The sequence below is a fragment of the Borostomias antarcticus genome, assembly GCF_949987555.1.
Source record: "Borostomias antarcticus genome assembly, chromosome: 12".
Taxonomy (NCBI): Eukaryota; Metazoa; Chordata; class Actinopteri; order Stomiiformes; family Stomiidae; genus Borostomias; species Borostomias antarcticus.
The window spans coordinates 13,298,956-13,314,806 of record NC_140245.1 but is presented as its reverse complement, the minus strand read 5'-3'; the positions used below and the strand labels follow the sequence as shown (position 1 = coordinate 13,314,806).

Genomic DNA, 15,851 nt, shown 5'->3' with positions numbered 1-15,851 from the left:
GCGCCTCGTCTGACCAGTCCGAACGGGAGCTCGTTTCCAGCGGGTTTACAGAGGTCTCTGTGTGACTTCGTAAAAGAGGGACTTGAGGTATCAGCTGACTGATCTCTCGCAGGGAAATCAAGTTAGGAGACGTTCTCTACAGACCCTAGAGACGAGATTTAAAAACGACACTAGACGTATAGGCTAGGCCTACTTAGAACATTACAACGACTTCCAGCAATCGTGAGATAATATATAACTGATCTACTGAATGTAAAATGTGCACTTCACTTCATTCAGAGCCACGCAGTGAAGGCTTCTGAATGTAGGCTAACAATAGAAAATAGTAGGTGATTTGCTTCAGCACACACTGAATACAGTTCCTCCATTGTCGTTGTGTGCCTGCCTGTATACTTGGAACAGTTGAATACAGATTTCTGCAAGACATTTTTGCATGCCTTGCAACACTGTAGATGCCACTCAAACACCCACCAATCAAGGCAGCCCAATGAAACGTAAAGGCTAGTTCCCATTAACGCAGAGGCCGTTTAGAGATTCCTTTTTATTTGTCACGTCAGTGAAATGTTGTTGCCAGCTCCAAGATTATGCTGCAGATAAACTCTAATATTCAATTTCCAAATTTAAAAGTTACACATTTACAAAGTATAAAATTACACATTAACACAAATTGCACAATAAGTACCCTTTCTATACAGAATAACATTAAACTAGGGTGGTGTAGAGGGTTGGATTAAGGGTTAAGGTGGGGTTAACGTTAGCCTTTGGGTTAGCTTTAGGGTTGGGTAGGTTAAGGTTTGGATGGGTTGGGGTTAGGGATTAACCAGTCTCTACGTTGATGGGAACTAGCCACTCCCCTGAAGCCATGGCACTTCCGCTGTGCGATGCGGGTTCCTGCTCCTCTCCTCCTCTGACCTCAACTGAGATGCTACTGCGGCAATAACTTGTTAAGTTAACCCATCATTTGGAAAGGTGTTGCATTGACACATCTTGCTCTGTACTTGTATAGCAGAACTCCAGAAGTATTTCGGACATGCCGAACATCGTGCTGTTCAGCGGGAGCTCCCATCACGACCTGTCCCAGAAGGTGGCGGATCGCCTGGGACTGGACCTGGGGAAAGTGATCACGAAGAAGTTCAGCAACCAGGAGACATGGTAACGTTATGTTAAACGTATTAACGGAACTAGTCTAGCTTGTGACATTTGGAAGACATTAGTTGTGTATACATACCTAGTTCGGTTTGTTGACAACTTGTTAGCTAGCTTAGCTCGCTAACGATCGAGGTGCTAACATGTGCGCCCACCTTTGCGATGTTGCGCTCCAGCCTAGCTAGACTAGCCTGTCATGTTAGCTAATGCTAGCACCAGCCAGCTGTGAACCTAGATAAGTTAGCCAGTAGCGCTACCACATGCTAGCACGCAGTATTAGCAAGGGATTTATAATCTGGCTAATGTAGCTAAACTGCGTGTCTGAGTGTGAGTAGATGGGTGGTAGCGTAGCTGCTTAGTTGGGCTAGAATATGAACGATGTTACCGTTAGCTTTGCGCATGTAAACAGACATTTAGCTAGTCGTCATCTCTTCATTTAGCTAGCTAGCTAATGTTAGCGAGCCAACTGACGTTGTTCATGATTGTCACACAATTCAGTTAGATGCTCACGGTGTCTCGGCTTTTCGGGTTCAATATGGCATCTTGTTAACGTTAAGATCGCTTTATAGAGCACTAAGTGAACTAGGAAAGAGCATGATAAAACACACATTCAATTCAAGCTAACGTTAGCGCACGACAGATGTTATGTTATCGCCATTACGCCAATCTTTGCATTTACAATTCCCTAAACAAAATGTGCATTTTTGCTTAGGATGGTGAATAGCTAATTGTATATTATATGCAGCTGATACTATTTTGTATTGATAGGGTGAACGGATGAAACAGTGGACGTAATGCAATATTATTTTACTTATTTTCTGGAACGTGTTTGGCTATTTGTTTGCAACAGGCCAATGAAACGCCACCTAAGAGACCACACAAGTCTTTTTACTTTCATTTAGTAAGGACAAGGCTTCAATATAATGCAACTTCAAGTAACTCGAGTTACCTGAGCAAGGTTTTTACATACAATGACGTTTATCAGAGCAACATTGTCCAAAGCAGCGGCCCACCCCCTTGATATCCTGTCTATCCTCAGCCAGAAGATTTCCCTTATCAGAAGTTTCAAGAGGCTTCAAGGCCCTGTTGTTTAGTGTGTGTTGGCCTGAGATGTCAGATGGAGAATGAGTTTGTCAAGCAACTGATAAGTGACACAACATTTGTCGCCAAAATTGGAAGGGAGGCAAAAACGTGCTGTCAGATAGAACATGTCACAAGATCAAAACACTTTAATCAGTTCACAAGGCTTTTCACAAAAGCTGATGAGAAGCATTCAGCAGGTCTGTCCGGCCACAGACTTTCTATATCAGGGTAATAAGATGAACAGAGCATTTCGTTAAATACAACATGTTCTATGTTTACCCTACTGCTTTATACCTGCATCATGTCAGAAGTGGCGTGACGGGTAACAGCTACTCAGTGGCAGTGTTCGAGTCTACTCCCCACCTGTTTGATATACCAATAGCGTGTGTAGGAAAGCGACTACGTTTCCCACTAATTGATGAAGCACAGGTTCCCCGTGGCTCCGTGCAGCTTGCAGTCTTGCGTAATGACTCTGTCCGATGTTCACATGACATACAGAGGCAGGGTGGTGGTGGGGTCAGCCTGAGGAATGTTTCACACACGTGCTACCTTTTGAGTTTTGCTGTCTGTGGCATGCAGAGACACTGATGGGCGGTGTGTAGGCAGCTTGTACATGCACACACACGTTCTAATGAGTAGAGACACTTAACGCAAGTCTTGTTTTTAACTGGAACTTATCAAGTCGTGTGGCCTGGGTGGTCAAAACTATCATCAGCCCAGTAGTAGTGGAAAGCTAAGTTGATAGTGACTAGTCCATACCCAGGCGTGCGTACGCCACGATGATGTGCAGCCCACCAGGGATGCACACGCTGTCCAAGACCATTCAAACTGTGCAAAGCATGGTGGAAGTTTTCTTATCAGATGACCAACAGTGTTATTTTCAAAGTAGATAAAGCAGGTCTAAATTACGTGTGAGGCAATAGCAAAATGTTATTTTTTTTTTCTTATTTTTTAAATCAGGTGTAGGCCTATGTTATTTTCGCATCAAAATGACTATAGCAGCCAGATGGGGAAAAAATCCTGTTTGCTCTGGCAGGGACTGTAGACATGTCCTTAGCAGTCCTAAGCTTCTATAAATAACTTTATTTATAAAACATATTGCTAGAAAAATAACATTTCCTGCAGGAAATGTGTGTGAATGCTGAACAGCTGAAAAGAAATTGCAAAAGCACTGCTGAAAATGTATAGCAAAATCAGAACTAACCCATTTAGTCCACAACCCATAGCTAATGCTAGCCTACAATGTGCTCTACATAGTTACGAACATCAGAAGACATAGACTAAACTGTGGTTACATTACTTATGTAGCTATATACATCAACAGAAAATATTTTAATTTAATCTCACTCCCAGTCAGAAAATGTCCACTAGCCGCGATGCTAATGTCCGCTATGTTCAACTCAATTGATTTATGCTACAAATGTTAGCGATCTAAAAGTCTTTAGATCTAAAAGCTTTTTTGAGGGGCGGCGGTTCCTGTTGGGGGGGGGGGGGTAAACGCTGTATTTTATAGTAGGATATTTTCATACTAATATAGCATTGCCTCTCATACTAGTATAGTATTACCTCTCTGTGTTTACAGTATGTGAGTAGTACAGTAGTTTGTTTGTTTTGAAAGCCGTTCTGTGTCTTTGAGGCCCAGTTCCACCACAGGGTTTTCTATAGCGTAGAGGTGTGTGTGTGAGGGGAGAGAGAGGAGAGAGTGTGTGTGTGGCGCTGTGGGAGGAGTTAACACGTGCTGCCTGCGTTGTGCCTGGGCGCAGCGTGGAGATCGGGGAGAGCGTGCGTGGCGAGGACGTGTACATCGTGCAGAGCGGATGCGGAGAGATCAACGACAACCTGATGGAGCTGCTGATCATGATCAACGCCTGCAAGATCGCCTCCTCCTCCCGCGTCACCGCCGTCATCCCCTGCTTCCCCTACGCCCGGCAGGACAAGAAGGACAAGGTAACAAACACTACACACCCGGGGGTAACTAGCAGGACAAGGTAACAAACACTACACACCCGGGGGGTAACTAGCAGGACAAGGTAACAAACACTACACACCCGGGGGGTAACTGGTGGGACAAGGTAACAAACACTACACACCCGGGGGTAACTGGTAGGACAAGAAGGACAAGGTTACAAACACTACACACCCAGGGGGTAACTGGCCACATGGTGACACACAGTGAGCAGCGATATGAAGGAGATTGGTCTGAGTGTACTAGGAAGGAGATTGGTCTGAGTGTACTATGTAGGAGGTTGGTCTGAGTGTACTAGGAAGGAGATTGGTCTGAGTGTACTATGAAGGAGGTTGGGCTGAGTGTGCTATGAAGGAGGTTGGTCTGAGTGTGCTATGAAGGAGGTTGGTCTGAGTGTGCTATGAAGGAGGTTGGTCTGAGTGTGCTATGAAGGAGGTTGGTCTGAGTGTGCTATGAAGGAGGTTGGTCTGAGTGTGCTATAAAGGAGGTTGGTCTGAGTGTGCTATGAAGGAGGTTGGTCTGAGTGTACTATGAAGGAGATTGGTCTGAGTGTACTATGAAGGAGATTGGTCTGAGTGTACTATGAAGGAGATTGGTCTGAGTGTACTATGAAGGAGGTTGGTCTGAGTGCACTATGAAGGAGGTTGGTCTGAGTGTACTATGAAGGAGATTGGTCTGAGTGTACTATGAAGGAGGCTGGTCTGAGTGCACTATGAAGGAGGTTGGTCTGAGTGTACTATGAAGGAGGCTGGTCTGAGTGTACTATGAAGGAGGTTGGTCTGAGTGTACTGTGAAGAGGTTGGTCTGAGTGTACTATGAAGGAGATTGGTCTGAGTGTACTATGAAGGAGATTGGTCTGGGTGTACTATGAAGGAGATTGGTCTGAGTGTACTATGAAGCAGTAAGACATTGATGTAAGACATTCCGAGCCTGGAGAAGCGGGCTGGTTCACAGCCTGCTCATCTTGTAAATGATTATCACACATCAGCTCAGTTATGCTACTGTAACCCAGCAGTGAGCTGTCCTGCTACTGTAACCCAGCAGTGAGCTGTCCTGCTACTGTAACCCAGCAGCGAGCTGTCCTGCTACTGTAACCCAGCAGTGAGCTGTCCTGCTACTGTAACCCAGCAGTGAGCTGTCCTGCTACTGTAACCCAGCAGTGAGCTGTCCTGTTGTGTCTGAAGTCTCCCTGCTGAGGCCCAGAGGAACCTGCCTTCTCAGCTCTGTCCCTTTCTCTCTCTTTCTCTCCACTAACCCAGAAAACCTGCGTTTCTCTGTTCTCCATGAGGGGCAACATGCCCCCCTCCCCCCAGTCTGGTGGCTGGCTTATCCACATCTACACCATGATGTGCAGTTTGAACAAAAGCCCCTCAGGACAATTTGCCATTTAGCCATTCTTTTTTTTACCTGACATTCGTAGAACTGCTTGACATGTATAATGTTCCTTATTTTCCCCACTCGGTGTCATGATGGGACCAGAATGTTAGGGTGGGTGAGAGAAGGTGAGGAGAGCAGGTTTTGAGACCGGCTGAGGGGTGAGGAAGTACTGAGCCCTGTGACCTCCAGTCAGTTCATACGGTAGCTGCGCAGTGTGACCTTACAGAGCTGTGTTGCAATCGCAGGTTTATCGTTGATGTAATAGTAACCTTTTGAGCTGCAATTCCAAGCACTTTCCATCGCCCCCTTTGAAAGCATGCAGAATGAAGGATCACCTTTAGACTTGACGTGTATGTAGTCGATTCAGCTCTGTGTGTGTGTGTGTGTGCTGACGGAGGCGTCAACCGCTCTGTGGAAACTCTTTCAACTGAATGACAGGTTTTGTGCGACAGTATTGTTGCACAATTCATTCATTAATTGTTAATCATTGTCGTGATTTTGACCTCTGCGGGATACAGTACTTATCATGAAAGGCCACGATTGGATTCCTTTGAGTCGTCTGCTGCAATAAAAATCACAAATTCCTGGTTTTGAATGGCTCTACTCAGCATGTGAGCGCTACAAGCCATAAAAGTGTTTGCATAGAGTGTGCTGAGCTGCGCTGACCAATCGCTGGTCTGAGCTGCGCTGACCAATCGCTGTCTGAGCTGCGCTGACCAATCGCTGTCTGAGCTGCGCTGACCAATCGCTGGTCTGAGCTGCGCTGACCAATCGCTGGTCTGAGCTGCGCTGACCAATCGCTGGTCTGAGCTGCGCTGACCAATCGCTGGTCTGAGCTGCGCTGACCAATCGCTGGTCTGAGGTGCGCTGACCAATCGCTGGTCTGAGGTGCACTGACCAATCGCTGTGAGGTGCGCTGACCAATCGCTGGTCTGAGGTGCGCTGACCAATCGCTGGTCTGAGGTGCGCTGACCAATCGCTGTCTGAGCTGCGCTGACCAATCGCTGTCTGAGCTGCGCTGACCAATCGCTGGTCTGAGCTGCGCTGACCAATCGCTGGTCTGAGCTGCGCTGACCAATCGCTGGTCTGAGCTGCGCTGACCAATCGCTGGTCTGAGGTGCGCTGACCAATCGCTGGTCTGAGGTGCGCTGACCAATCGCTGTCTGAGGTGCGCTGACCAATCGCTGTGAGGTGCGCTGACCAATTGCTGTGAGGTGCGCTGACCAATCGCTGTCTAAGATGCGCTGACCAATCGCTGGTCTGAGGTGCGCTGACCAATCGCTGTGTGAGGAATCACTGGCGTTCTGTAGTGTGCTTAGTGAGCAACTAAGGTAACAGACAGTTCTGGCAATCTAGTTATCAGCCAAAATGTCGGGCAGTTGACTTGAATCATTTTGCTAGAGAATAGTAACCTGACATGGTTTCTGGGGTTTAAGGTTCAGTCCTGGTTACCATCAAGCCTTCCTGAAAAAAACTACAACCAGCTTCAGAATGGTTCACTTGTCAGTGAAATTTGTAAATTGTTTCTGAAATTTGTACTTTGTGTCAGGGAAATTTGTAAATTGCAGCAGTAACTATGATATCTTACACATTGTAAATTTTTCCAAATCACTGTTTAGTTTACATGGTTGCCATCTCATAATTGAGTGGTTGATTACCTACGCTATAATAATCATTTGTCGCCATAATAATCATTTGTCGCCATAATAATCATTTGTCATAGGAGACAGAGTTGCATAATCTGCTGTGCAATCTTTCTTTTCTTGCTTCTTTGGCCAAATCCAGTGACCGTTTTGGGTTTGCTCTTCTGCCTACACTGTGTACCAACAGGTTACTGTACCTGAGGGCTGTATGTCAAACTGTACAACAGGCTAGTGTATCTGAGGGCGCTATGTCCACAACAGCCGAGGGCTGTAACTGTACCAACAGTCCATCTGAGGGCTGTAACTGTGAACCAACAGTCCATCTGAGAGCTGTATCTCCTGCTGTGTGGGTTTCAGAGCCGGGCCCCCATCTCAGCCAAGCTGGTGGCCAACATGCTGTCTGTGGCAGGAGCCGACCACATCATCACCATGGACCTCCACGCCTCACAGATCCAGGTCAGCTGTCCTTGACCAGTCCTTGGCCACTCTTATCCAATGTTGTTAGATGCAACATGCAAGTGTACGGAAATGGTTGTTGCTGTTGCTCATCTCTCTCTCTCTCTCTCTCTCTCTCTCTCTCTCTCTTCACCTCTCTCCCTCCATCCCTCCCTAGGGGTTCTTTGACATCGCCGTGGACAACCTCTACGCGGAGCCAGCTGTGCTTCAGTGGGTGCGGGAGAACATTCCGGAGTGGAAGAACTGCATCATCGTGTCTCCAGACGCAGGTGGAGCCAAACGGTAACCATGCTGCCCTAGAGGGGGGGTCCCGTAGAAGAAGGACCTGTGAGACCATCCTGATCTAGCGAGCTCACATTCACTTTCTCTCTGCAGATCAATCCTGTCTCCAACCATTATTGTGGGCGGGGGTACTTGCCTTAACAGACTAACTCCTTCAGCCAATCAGCATAACAAAACTTTTGCCAAATCCAACAAACTGCAAAAACGTCTTTTCCTCTGAGAAACTCTGTGCATAGCCTTCTCTTGTTGTTGTTTAATTGTTATGATTATGTATTGTTATTATTGAGTGTGTTTCTGTTTTGCCACGGGAACCACTCAGGGGCTGTGTTCTACTGGGGGGCGGAACAGCAGTCAGGTCCCTGATTGGCCCGGTCAAAATGTGATCGGAGAGTAGTTGTTGAGTAATGGTTAGAGATAGGGTGAAGTCCGGACGGTCTCAGCAGATCAGGACGGTCTCAGCAGATCAGGACGGTCTCAGCAGATCAGGACGGTCTCAGCAGATCAGGACGGTCTCAGCAGATCAGGACGGTCTCAGCAGATCAGGACGGTCTCACCAGATCAGGACGGTCTCACCAGATCAGGACGGTCTCACCAGATCAGGACGGTCTCAGCAGATCAGGACGGTCTCACCAGATCAGGACGGTCTCAGCAGGCCAGGAGGACGAGGAAAGAGGACCAAACTGCTTTTGGAAGATATAAAAAAACTCATTCTTATTGCATTTCTTTTGCAGTTGTGTTTTATATGTTAGGCCTCAAAGTCATAGCATATCAGGCTTGATGTCATAGCCTGATGTCATAGCCTGATGTCATAGCCTGATGTCATAGCCTGATGTCATAGCCTGATGTCATAGCCTGGCAGTGGACAGTGTGAAGAGCGTGACTTTGGGTCAGGGGTCATGAGAGTGTTGGGTGTGTGAAGGTCAGCAGTGAATGGCTCCTTTGTCTACAGCTCTGTCTTGAACAAGTGAGATAAGGCAGTTTTGTCACAGAATTGCAGATTTTATGAACATTTTCGTTGCCACTTTTGTTCTCTTTATTAGCCTTGTGAGACCATCCTGATCTGGCGAGCTGACGTTGAGTCTCTCTCAGATCAGTCTGGTCTCCCTCCTGTCTAGAACGATCTCAGTGGGTGGGAGGACTCGCCATGACAGACTCCTTCAGCCAGTCAGCGTTACAAAACATTTGCCAGAAGAACGGCAAATGCGTCTTTTCCGGCTGTATTTCTTCTGCAAACATGAGCGTTACGGTGCCTTAGGACATGCCGTTATGCTATTTTGCCAGCAGCCTTTATTTTGTCATCTATAGGACCCGGCCCGGTTGCAAACGCAATCTCTGGAAATGTTTGTAGACAGGAGGAAGTCCAGACTGATCTGCGGAGAGAACCTGGAAGTGAGCTCGCAAGATCAGGATGGTCCACAAGCCTGTCTCTCTATCCCATATCCTCATACTTCAGATCCGCATCTTGATAGACCACATTCATACTGAAATGTCTTAAAGTAACTCTCTGTCTCTGTCTCTCTCTCTCCCTCCCTCTCTCTCTCTCTCTCTTTCTCTCCCTCTGTCTCTCCCTCTGTCTGTCTCTCTCTGTCTCTTTCTCTCTCTCTCTCTCCCACTCTCTCTCCCACTCTCTCTCCCTCTGTCTCTCTCTCTGTCTCTCCCTCTCTCTCTCTCTCTCTCTCTCTCTCTCTCTCTCTCTCTCTCCCTCTCTCCCTCTCTCTCTGTGTCTCTCTCTCTGTGTTTCTCTCTGTCTCTCTCTCTCTCTCTCTCTGTCTCTCTCAGTGTAACGTCCATCGCTGACCGGCTGAACGTGGAGTTTGCCCTGATCCACAAGGAGAGGAAGAAGGCCAACGAGGTGGACCGCATGGTCCTGGTGGGGGACGTGAACGACCGCGTGGCCATCCTGGTGGACGACATGGCCGACACGTGTGGCACCATCTGCCACGCCGCAGACAAGTGAGTCTCTAGACCCCCGACCCTCTGTCCCTGCATGCTCTACATCGCTCGTCACGCCTGCGCACACGCTGTCCCTCACGCGCTGTCCCTCACACACTGTCCCTCACACGCCGTCTCTCTCCAGGTTAATTGACGCCGGGGCGATCAAGGTCTACGCCATCCTCACGCACGGCATATTCTCTGGGCCCGCCATCTCGCGGATCAACGACGCCCCCTTCGAGGCCGTGGTCGTGACCAACACCATCCCCCAGGAGGAGAAGATGAAGTCCTGCCCAAAGATTCAGGTACCCGCCTCCCCAGACACCAGCCGGTCATCTGGTACCCACCTCCCCAGACACCAGCCGGTCATCTGGTAGGACCAGGGGTGTCTGGATGGTTTCACGTTGGAGTATGACACCAAGCTTTAGCAGATTGAACAACACATTTATTTTCTCTGAATAAAATGTAGCCTAAACCCCCCCCTGTCCAGCTAACAGCCCCCGTGTCCTGCAGGTCATAGACATCTCCATGATCCTGGCCGAGGCCATCAGGAGGACCCACAACGGCGAGTCCGTCTCCTACCTCTTCAGCCACGTGCCCTTGTAACGGGGCGGGGCCCGGAGACAACCAAAGGTCACAGCGGCCCCCTGCCCTGCGCTCCCTTCAGCCCCGCACCTTCCCAGACGTCTGGGCCAATCACGTGACCGCTCTGAAAGGTCACACCCCGCCATCACCTCGGACATTCCACACGGAGACGAAAGAAAAAGCCACTTCTGAGACCAACCTGTTTCTATTTGCGTATACTTACCGTGTTAGTTTACCTTGTTAGTTTATCTTGCTGCTTTTCTTTTGGGGGTTTACGGTGTGTCATGCCTTCTCCAGCCTGGAGATGGCGCCAGCGTGGCTGTGTGGGTCACTCTGTACCTCGTGATCACCAACTCACTATGAATTAAACATTCCATCTGTGATGTGATTTCTGTTTTCCCCTGTGCCAGATCCTTCTGGGATCTGGACAGACCCGCGGGTGTAGAGATGTACCGTCCTCTTTTCCTCCATGTTCTCTTCATCCACAAACTACCAGGCGTGTTCAAACTGGGGTTCCGGTTTCAGATAGTAGCCATATAACACGTATTTACTTAAAAGTCAGATGATGGGGAAACTGTTTAGAATGGCAGCTTCTCCTCACCATACCATGGAAATAAGTACACTGCAGCCCCAGAGAAGTCCACTCGGGCCGCTCACTGAATATAAATCTCGCTAGTGTGGCAGTCTGGGGGCTATAGATATTAAACCTTTTCAAACATTTTAATAATCTCACCAAGCCAAATTGGGGTGGCCACGGTTTTCCCCCCAAGCGTGAGCATCACCTAGTGTTCATGAGATGCTACTACAACAAATCTGGGAATCACGTATTCCTGTCGCTCCATAAAGCTTTAGACTTGGCCGCTGCTTGTTACTTCAGTTTAAGCAACCTTTAATCATCTAGTTTAGGTCCTTTAGTAGGTCCTGTACACCCAGTTTCCTGAAAGGTCATGAACCCACGTTAAGTCCTATTTTTCTCTTGGTTTGGCAGTTGTATTATGCTTGTGTGTCCTGGAGATGGTGATAAATATGATTAATCGTCTAAGTTAATACTCAAGATTGTTATGTTTTCTTGTGGTGATGTTTATCTGACTGACTGAATGAAGCAGTCTTCACAGTTGGAGCTTAATGGTTGGCGGACTGCCACGTGATTTTTTTTTTTACACGAGTGACTTTCATTGACAATAAAACTTAGTTTGACAATGACTTGCGCCTATAGCGAAATGTCTTTAATGGTGTTTCTGACATGTCCTTTATTTGAATGACTACCTCATGACGCGAATTACCCTCGTGAGACCATCAGAATCACGAGGATAGTTAATAGAGCGACTAAAAAAAAACTAAAATATTGTGCATCAGTCCAATATTTCCAGATAGATGGGAGAAGGATCTAGGGTCTTTTCAATTCGTCAGTCCTACAGCCTTATAGTGGGACTAAAATAGCCAATAGATCTACTATAGTAGGCTATCTAGTTTTTTTTTTTCCTACAATGTAGTTACCGGCATGAGCCACCAGGTGGCGTACATTGCCCACATATCATGAGCGAAGAGTCGATGGTAACAGATTTAAGTATTGAGGACTAGATGCCATCATGCTGCGTAAGGATATCGTTAAAATTAAAATTCACTGTCAAAGTAGCTGCATTTTCTAGTCTTATAGAACCATGGACTATAATGGCCCGAGCTGCTGGGATGACGGGAACCGAAGATGGTAGCTGTCGGTGACGTCAGACCTGGTCATTAGCATATTCCTGGGTATATATTGTCCGCTGGCGCAACACCGCTGAACACTGCTGCATCGCAACACAGGACAACTAACACTGACCAATCAGTCAAACTTTGGTAAGCGCCTTTACAGACTATTAATGCAAACTACAAGACCCAGTAGCCTACATTCTATTCCCCGTGTTCCTTCTTCAGCAGACTGATATGTTGCTAGAATAGTGTGAGGTATCTTTAGGCTATTAAGCAGAGGCCAGCCTATATTCCATCATTAACAATACCAAGGACAAAGGATGCGATGCAAGATTGGGATGGATGTAACGTCATTTTGACTGTAAACATATTTGTAGGGCATCAGAAGAGATAACTTGATGTTATTTAGAACTGTAGCAGAGAGAGCTATCAATGTCATTACATCCTTTGTTATTCTTTGTGGTAGAGGCGCAGACAATTCTTGGCAAAATAATGCTGAAAGAAATCCACTACAATACTTTTGTAATGATAACTGTTGGTGAGGCACGATTTGGCATCATAAATTCGTTTTTAAAGGCCATCCGGTAACTTAACACCCTGTCTGCGAAGAGAATGCCAATCTGGGCGGTGGTTCGTCAGATTGCTCGCCAAGAGGGAGGCGACGTGATGAGTGGATCTGCGAATCTTTGCACATACACGTGGAATCAAGGCACCATATGCGTTTATAGACTATTTGGATAGAAGTCGGCTATAATAGGCCTGTCTTAATGCTTGTTTTGGGCGTAGTGGTTAGAAAACATGCCTAACTATGTTGTGGTCTTTGGCTTCTGCGCAGCATGGGCAGTTGTATTGTTATGTAAATGATTTTTTGAGCATATCGACCGCTATTCATCATGGGGTGCGGTTTTGTCCTTCTATCTGGGACATGGCTGTTGAATTAGTTAAAGGGACGGTAGTCATATCGAACTGGGCACGGCCCCGGGTGAACAAAAGAATGTCGGCGCATAGCCTCGATTGCTCGCCAGTTGCGCACTTCAGGAAATCTTTGTGGCTGCGCATATGAGTAAAAAACCCTGTTCTTGTTTGACAGACACAATTCAATCATGTCTGACAAGCCGGATCTGCAGGAGGTCACCAGCTTCGACAAGACCAAGCTGAAGAAGACCGAGACGCAGGAGAAGAATCCGCTGCCCTCCAAAGAAAGTAAGGGTGCAGTTCTGTGGACCTAATGGTCTAATTTATGATGGCAGGCTATGATCTGACTAATGAATAGCACACTGTATCCACTGAGAGGGAAGGATGGGACTCGGGCCTAGAATATTCAACTTCTGAGTGCACAGAAATTATTAATGAATGCATTATTATTATTATTATTATTATTATAATAGGTGCATAATGATTTTAAAGGGTAAGCGTTAGGGTGTTGCCAGCTCAGTTCTCATGATGCGTTTGTTCCTCTCTCTCTCCCCAGCCATCGAACAGGAGAAGCAGGCGGCTTCGTGAAGACCATGTCCCGTCTGTCCCGTTGCGCGCTGTCCACCCCCTCCTCCCACATTGCCTTCTTTTCACTCACTTCTTTTAGCTGTATCACTTTGTAACCGAAATTATAAGAAAAACAAAACAAAAGGCCAAAGCTGCACTGTGAGCGTATGAATTCCCTGACCAGGCCCCGACTCCACCACCTTAAAGGGTTAACGATGACCAGGCCCGTCGGAGAGGAGGAGACGCTGGCGGCGGGGGACGGCGTGGAGGACGGTCCCCAGGGCGCAGGCCTCAAGACATCAACAGGTGAAAGAGATGGCTAAGGGAAGGGGGTGTGGCCTCAGACCCAGGAAGCTCATCACTCTCTCGACACTCAATTTCCTGTGTGGCTTCTGTCGACCTGTAACACGCGCCAAGCTGAGGCGTCTGGCTTTTTTTCAAATTTCAGTTTCGGAATGCACCACCTCTTGTTTTTACGCTGGTAAAACATAATACCCATTGATTAACATGTTTTCTGTCAAATATTTTTTTATTGAAGCAAAGGATGAGAAAAATTGAATCCATCTAGTTCTGGGAGACGCATATATGGACTTTATTTACGTTTATATTTTTTTCATTGAATTGTACTTTGACCCTTTATGGATGTGATTTGAGATTGCTTTTTTGTGTCGCCCCCAGTCTCTGAGATGTCTTGTAATGGGAGAAAGAAATACTGGAAATAATTTCCATGTGTTCACATTCAACAGTAGATCAAATTGTTTAGAGTTTTACAGTCATGTTATTCTGCCACAAAACCATTACCAATAATGGAAACCAGTGAAATGTTGTAATAAAAAGGATTTGTTACTATGTGAAGTGTATTGCAACATACTTTTTTCACACCTACATTTTGAGAAGCTTTCTTGCCTCACAGTCACATCCTTTAAAAACTAAGGACACATTTCAATTCATCAGCTGTTTAAGGTAATGTTTGCTCGAGAGGTGTACAAAGTTGTGATTGGTGGATCAGTCCTGGTAAGAGTTTTGCAAATGCCGTTTTATTACAGCGGTTTTGCATTTCATATCTTTCAAATGGTGATTAACTAGTATGTGAGCCAACCCACTTCTCACTGTCTCTCACTGCTCACACTGAATGACGTGTTGGCGGCTTTTGAAGGGGTAACCAGGGGTTTGCTCTGGCAGCTCTGAGGATGACACATCCTGTCATTCCAGAGGGGTCGTTGTGACAATTTGGCCCTGTTATCCCATGTATTTATACATGTAGAAGGTTTAATGAATCTCAGACTTAAAAAAAGGTACTGTAGACGTTACTACCAGTACTTGCGCACACACACATACTGTAGCACATACTGTAACGTGACTGCTAGATGGCTATCTGACATGGCTGCTAGGTGGCTATCTGACATGGCTGCTAGGTGGCTATCTGACATGGCTGATAGATGGCTATCTGACATGGCTGCTAGGTGGCTATCTGACATGGCTGCTAGGTGGCTATCTGACATGGCTGCTAGGTGGCTATCTGACATGGCTGCTAGGTGGCTATCTGACATGGCTGCTAGGTGGCTATCTGACATGGCTGCTAGGTGGCTATCTGACATGGCTGCTAGGTGGCCTAAAGGGTGTGACTCACACCAGGATTTACCCAGCCCAACTGTCTCCAGCTTGAATTAGCACTCGTCTGCAAAGCCTAATGGCATTATCCTGACATCACTGTGACCACATTTCCTGTCCATGTGTGTACAAAAGACCGAAGCCCTCTTCACCAATGGACAGATCAGCCAAAGCTTGGCCATCAAACTGCTTATCAATAAGATGAGGACCAGTCCAAACGCTGATGGAAGGGATCCTAATACACTGCTGCAGCACGCCAGTCCGCTCACATGAAAAGAAGATGCCAGGATGAAATGTCCAAGGATAATTGCATATGTCACTGTAAGTGGATTGGTGTCAGTTACTCTTAACAGCACAGGCGGGCTGGGCTGCAGAGAGGGAGAGCAGTTGAGGGACTCGGACGCCTCCTCACGCACATGAACACCGGCTCTTACCTGCCCAGAGAGGATTAACAGAGAGGGTCTCCCTCCCTTTCCAACTCTCTCTCCATCCCTCTCTCTCTCTCTCTCTCTCTCTCCCTCTCTCTCTTGCATGTGTCAACCTCTCGAGGGTCCCGGATGACCGGCTCAGTAACCCATGGTAACAGCTGCACCATG

The 15,851-nt window shown here is 47.0% G+C and overlaps 2 protein-coding genes across 2 annotated transcripts; both read left to right on the top strand.

Annotated features, from left to right (window-relative positions):
- The first annotated feature begins 888 nt into the window (after positions 1 to 888).
- LOC311315938 (ribose-phosphate pyrophosphokinase 2) lies at positions 889 to 11,630 on the top strand. Its single transcript, XM_084446662.1, has 7 exons — positions 889 to 1,152; positions 3,993 to 4,176; positions 7,573 to 7,671; positions 7,829 to 7,953; positions 9,733 to 9,906; positions 10,031 to 10,190; positions 10,399 to 11,630. The coding sequence occupies exons 1-7, from the start codon at positions 1,031 to 1,033 to the stop codon at positions 10,489 to 10,491; spliced, it is 957 nt and encodes a 318-aa protein (XP_084302788.1). The 5' UTR covers positions 889 to 1,030; the 3' UTR covers positions 10,492 to 11,630.
- Positions 11,631 to 12,249: 619 nt separating this feature from the next.
- On the top strand, positions 12,250 to 14,499 carry LOC311316476 (thymosin beta-12-like). The gene is made up of 3 exons (XM_084447337.1): positions 12,250 to 12,309; positions 13,253 to 13,365; positions 13,634 to 14,499. The coding sequence occupies exons 2-3, from the start codon at positions 13,266 to 13,268 to the stop codon at positions 13,663 to 13,665; spliced, it is 132 nt and encodes a 43-aa protein (XP_084303463.1). The 5' UTR covers positions 12,250 to 12,309; positions 13,253 to 13,265; the 3' UTR covers positions 13,666 to 14,499.
- Positions 14,500 to 15,851: the final 1,352 nt, after the last annotated feature.

Bases quoted from the DNA above. Each gene is read 5' to 3' on its own strand.
- LOC311315938 (XM_084446662.1), top strand. From the start codon at position 1,031: ATGCCGAACATCGTGCTGTTCAGCGGGAGCTCCCATCACGACCTGTCC. The intron at 1,153-3,992 runs GTAACGTTATGT...GCCTGGGCGCAG, and splicing joins TTCAGCAACCAGGAGACATG to CGTGGAGATCGGGGAGAGCG. The intron at 4,177-7,572 runs GTAACAAACACT...TGTGGGTTTCAG, and splicing joins GGCAGGACAAGAAGGACAAG to AGCCGGGCCCCCATCTCAGC.
- LOC311316476 (XM_084447337.1), top strand. From the start codon at position 13,266: ATGTCTGACAAGCCGGATCTGCAGGAGGTCACCAGCTTCGACAAGACC. The intron at 13,366-13,633 runs GTAAGGGTGCAG...CTCTCTCCCCAG, and splicing joins TCCGCTGCCCTCCAAAGAAA to CCATCGAACAGGAGAAGCAG.